Here is a 5,763-nt window from a genome sequence, read left to right as displayed (position 1 = left end):
GTGATACTAAAACATCTGTTAAGAGCATCGTAATAGAGAGGTCAAGCAAAAGTTCAAAACCTAAGAGGAGAGGAATTAAGCAAATGGGTCTGGAGTGGTAAGATAAAATCGATTGATTTTGAAGCAGTTGTAGACTTCAGCTGTCAAAAGTGCCATAGAGATTGTTTTTTCTCCAAATATTTTTAAAGCAGATGAAGCTGGTGAACAAGAATAAATTATCCGTGCTTATTTAGTGAGTATTAAGTTAATTAAATGTGTGTTAAATTAACAATAGGTGTTACAAAGAAAAATATGTTCCTTCATCTATGTCAATGTAGACACGTTTAAAACCGTATGAATTAAATATAGCTCATGAAGCCTTCAGCTGTAGTTGTTAGAGTTGTTTTTCTTGACCTATTGTTTTGTATTAAGTTGTTTAGTACAGTTAAAACTGTCAGTGGATAAAAATAATTGCCACATGCTTTTACAGTCTCCTTGATGGAAATCTATACATCAGTTTTATGTCTCTGTTGAATGCAGTTCTAAATATGCATTCTCCTGCAACCTAATAAAAATAGTAAATAAAAATTATTGTTTTTTAAAATTTTCATAAAAATCCCGCCAAGGCCACAGATGGGATTTTTAAAAGGCAACATTTGTTGTTAGAGTTTGATTTGATTTTCCTCCATTTTTTTGCTTTCATAGTGAGGTTGTAACTCATGGGCAGTTCTGTTGCAGTTCTGTATATCACCGAAATGCTAAAAGCGTCAGCTTGTGGATGGCATGTGGTTGTGTTTGCTTATCTGCGCATATACACAGTTTGGACGTATAAATGTGCATTTCCTCCCCTCTCTTTCTAGTTGGACTGATCCAGAGGTTTCTTGTGCTTCAGATTTATGTACCCCTGGGACAAGACTTCTCCACTGAATTGCTGTAAGATATACAGAACTTCCTTGAATGTTTTATGTGTATTAGACATTTGATCAATTGAAGCAGTACCAACAGTCATTAATTGCAGCTGGCAGTTTTTGCATTAAAGAGCAGTGACTTATCAAGTCGACATGAAGTAATTAAACTAATTTCATCGTATTTCTTAGATATTAGTATAGTCTGACATTTCCCTAGGGGAAGAAAATAAATTTCGTCTGTTAAAGAGCATACCAAAGGATTATAATTTTGACAATAAACAGCCTATAACATGAAGGAATAAATAATCCAAAAGTTTGAGATTTGGGTTGAAATGAAGGGTGATACTGCATTTCACACTGTTATTCAAAACTGTGTTTAGTTTAAAATTGATTGAAATACTTCATAATAATATTTAATTTAGACATGCTCATCATTTCTATTTGCATATAGAAGACTTGGAATGTATTTATGTTTTAAATGGTCTTGTCTGTGAACAGATTGTCTAGCAAAAATGAGAATATGCAAATCAGTTGAGCTACCTGTTGTCTGATACTTGACAACTAAGAATGAAAATAACACTTGATTTGTTTGTAGACTCATATAGAATTGAATATTGTTTAAGATTCTATTTCATTAATACATTTGTGCAGTTTAAATAAAACATTATGCATAAGGTATGCTATTTTCTAATTTTCCTTTGTAATTAATAGCTATCCAAGGTCTAAGTTTAGGCTTTTATTTTCCCCACTAGAATAGATGGCTTTTCCTATTAATGAAGATAATTTTGTACTAATTATACTGTTGAAAACTAAGAGGAAGAAAGAGCTTTCTTAATAAAATCGGAATAACATAAAATTGTAATTGTATATTTTTCTGTTTATATGAATTAGGATACTAATGGTTTGTTCACAGCATATGTTATCTAAATATGAATTTTAGCTAAAAATGTACAGTCTTGTTTTCATGGGTGATTAAGAATATATGAAACATTTTTACCTTTGTTGTATCCATCCTTAAAGACTCAGTAGACTTCTTACTAAGATTCTGTTTTATCGTCTGCTATGGTCATCAAGATTCTTTAAAATAGTTTTTATAGTAATAGAACCATCTCATTATTTGATGCTCTTATAGATCTCTTTCTGGTTCTGCAAAGAAAGCATTTTCGAGACTCCAAAGACGTTCTGAAGGCACAGAGAGTACCTTATAAAGCTTTATTTTCAGTGTAGGGGGAAGAGTTTCCTACCAAACGGAAGAAGGCAACTTATATTTTGTTTTTAAGCCTTTTAAGCTCCTGACATAGAAATCCAGTCCAACCCCCTTATTCTCCTGATCTATCACCTGTACTTGAGACTTTAAAGAACAGTGATGGGGACGCTGGTACTTGGCCTTTTGAACAAAATATGCAAGACACTTGGCTGAAACTTGGAGCAGAATCTTTTGCTAAAGAGCCCTCTTTTTGTATGCAGACTTAACTATCTGAAGCTTTGTTTGTGTCTCAGACAGTTAAGCTTATCATCCTAGCCTAGGCAGTGTAGTCTTTTGACCACTGTGGTTTCAGGCTTTCATTACTGAGAAATCAACCAGCGTCTTAGGTTTAACTTGTCCTAGCAGAAGAGCAGCGGATACCTAAGTCAGCCTGGCTCCCTCTTGTTATCCTGTTATTAATGCTTTTGGCCTTTTTGAGGATGGGAAAACATTGTGAGGGGTGTTGGGATTAATGATGTGATTCTGAATGTTGACTGTATCCACAGATCCCTTGTTCTCACAGCCACTTGAACAAACATTTGGATTTTCCCAGTGGTTTTTACTTTCATGGTTTTAGCAAAATAAGTCTTACAGACATAAGTTTGAAGTTTATTAAATAGCATGAGAAAGACATTCTCTGTCCTGACCTTGTGGTTTTATCAGAATATACGAAAATATCTTAACTCCGTGTTTGAATTTGTTGCCAATAGATAATCAAAATATTTTGCTGTTTTAAGAAGTCCTAACAGAGACCATGTTTTTAAAAGAAGGAAAGTAGAATGAGGAGTATGGATTCTCTTGAGCACAGCTGTTCTTTCTTCTTTCTTTCTTCTCTGTAATGAAAGGGCTTTCTTTCAGCACCCTTAGTGTTCTCCTGTGTTTCTAGCAGCATAGCTCGAGGCTGCTTTAAATAATGCATTTCTCTAACAAGCTTGGGAAGTCCTGCAGCAGAAAGATACCTGGCTTCTAAATTCTTCCATTGTCAGGTTGGGAGAGGCATTTTGTTTCACAAGTAACATTTACACATCAAGAGGTTTTCATAAGTAGAGTCTTGCCAGCTGGTTCGTGAATTTATTAATCACTTCCTCAACATCTGCCTTGTACTTCCTGTGCCCACTGGATGATTATACTGCTGAGGGGGAGGTCATGCATCTGTGGGTCAGTAGATGCCTGAGAACCAGGACCAGCTCTGCTTGAGGATTCGCTCATTCATTCAGTCAGTAAGCTACTGAGTTCCTGTTGCAAGGTGTGGGGCATACGATGATACACCTTGAATCTATATACTTCTGCCCACCCTCACGGCCACCCCCTTGGCCCAGCCACCAGCCAGAGCTTCCCAGTGGTCTTCCCAGCTTCCTCTGTTGTCCTCTTTCAGTCTAGTCTCCACACTGCGGCTAGCATGATCTTTCTAAAAAACAACTGCATTGCCCATTGAACTGGGGATAAACCCCCAAATCCTTAACACTCCTGTGTGCTCTGGTTCCTCCCACCTCTCCCCTTCTCATCTCATACCACTCTGTCCCCACAGCTTGTCAGCCACACGGCTCTTTCCTATCCTCCCATGACTGGTTAGCTCTCTTTTCAGGGTCCTGTGGGCAAGTGGTTTGTATCCCTGTCTCTTTGCCTGACTGCTCCCACCCAGTCTTCTCATGTCAGGTTAAATGGCCCTCTTCAGAAAGACCTTTCCTTTCCCCAACCAAATGAGGTTCACTTCTCATGCTCTTTTTAGCACCCTGCTTTTTTCCTTCATTACATCTGTAAGTTTATAATTACATATTTATTTGATTATCTGTCTTTTTACTAGACTTCGAGCTTCATGAGGACAGGGACCCTGTCTGTTCTCTTCAGCAGGATGTCCCAGCTCCTGACATAATGTCTGGCACCTGACGGGCTCTGAAATGTGCATGAGTGGGTGGGAGGCTGGGTGGACTGATGAATGAAGGAATAGGACCCAGTCCCTTTCCTCCCGTAGTTTACTCTGGGAGTGAAACATAAGTTAAAAAGCAATTTAAATATAACTTGCTAGATGTTAAGATGCAATAAGAGCAAGAACTGTGGGGACACATTAAGTATTAGGTAGAACTTAGGGCATGGGCTCTGGAACTGGACGGATCTGGAGTCAAATTCTGCTTTACCTCTACAGACCTTTGGAAAAGTTACATAACTTACCAGTACTTCAGCTGCTTCATCTGTGAAATGAGAATATTAATACCTAATTCACTTAATATTTAACTCACAGTTATGTCATAAAAATTCTGTGATAATTTTAACAAGTAAGAATAATGGCTAACATCTAGTAAGTACTTACTATATACTGGGCATTGTTCTAAGCCCTTTAATTGTTTTCAGCTCAATTAATCCTAACAACAAACCTGTATGGCAGTCATAATTATCACTATTTTACTGCTGAGGAAAGTGAAGTCCAGAGAGGCTAAGGAATTTGCCAGAGGTTGTAGAGCTATTAACTCTTAGAGTCAGGATTCAGGGCTCAGTTTAAATCTAAAACCTGTGCTCTGAACCACCATGCCATGCTGCCTTGTAAGTTTTTTTATTTATCTGTGTAACTGTGCATACGCATACAGACAGCAGGTATATAATAAATAGTTTATTTGAATCTTAGTAAAAGATGAAAGTGCTCAGCTTTCTGCTTCTCCAGAGGTATCACATACGTATGGTTTTATCACTAGAGTTCCACAAAGAAAGGATCTTTTAGTCTGAGATGTTCCCTCTGTGAGGGATAAATGCCTGAGAGTTAAATGAAGAATTTTACCCAAATCTTGGTTTTGTTTTAGTCTTTGGCATCTCATATATGATAATACTCACATTAGATTTTTTTTTTTTTTTAATGAAAACCAAGAAGCAACTTGATATCTTTTTATTGATTCTTAATTTTGGTTCATGCGTTGGCGTTTTGTGTTTTTGCCCATCAAAAAATGATCATTATTCAGAATCCTGCTCGTGCAGGTAAAGTGGCTGCAGTGCTCCATAGCCTGACCAGTCCTTACACAAACACATTACATCTGCATGTGGAGTGAAGGGAGTATTTACTGTACTGGCACATAATATGCATAGCAATGGAATAACAGAATTCTCTCATTTCTCTCTTTCATTGTGCACTCACAAAAAATGAGAATCCCCACCTTTGCCTCTTACAAATAAACCCTTCATTTTGTCTTATTTCTTAGCGTTAGCCAGTTTTCATTTCTAAATTATTTCAGTGTACTCATGTCTCACTGTTTGACTTGAAGTTAAATGATTTAATAAACAACAGGTTTTAAAACTTCTTTCATCCCGTGATCTTCTCTGTACTGCATCGTCACCGCTCACCGCGGTGGGAGCCAGCGCCTCTCCCGCGCTGGTTGGTAGGTGTTTCCGAGCCTGGGGGAAGACGTGGCTCACAGAAGGAACACCAGGAACCTGAGCTCTCGGAAAAGAACCCGCTGCATCTGGAAATAGAAATCCATTTTCGCTGTATTTGATGCTGCCAGTCACATTAAATGGTTTTGGAATATTACATTTTTTGACAGGAATAACTTTCTCATTTTACTGAATGTCGTTGAGTTACGTTCATTCCTTTCTCTATCCTGCTTTTGTCATTATCTCGATGAATTCTGAGAGACGTTTTGTACT

The 5,763-nt window shown here is 37.5% G+C and overlaps 1 protein-coding gene across 1 annotated transcript in view; it reads left to right on the top strand.

Moving 5' to 3' along the window:
* Positions 1–6: 6 nt before the first annotated feature.
* CFAP20DC (CFAP20 domain containing) overlaps positions 7–5,763 on the top strand; it is a 257,432-nt gene continuing 251,675 nt past the window's right edge. The window contains exon 1 of the mRNA XM_023726780.1: positions 7–912. Coding sequence (XP_023582548.1) covers positions 812–912 — 101 coding nt within the window. The 5' untranslated portion in view covers positions 7–811. The remainder of the gene's footprint in view (positions 913–5,763) is intronic.

The sequence above is a fragment of the Trichechus manatus genome, unplaced genomic scaffold, assembly GCF_000243295.1.
Source record: "Trichechus manatus latirostris isolate Lorelei unplaced genomic scaffold, TriManLat1.0 scaffold00001, whole genome shotgun sequence".
Classification (NCBI taxonomy): domain Eukaryota; kingdom Metazoa; phylum Chordata; class Mammalia; order Sirenia; family Trichechidae; genus Trichechus; species Trichechus manatus.
The sequence above is the reverse complement of the archived record's forward strand: the minus strand, read 5'-3'. Positions and strand labels throughout refer to the sequence as shown.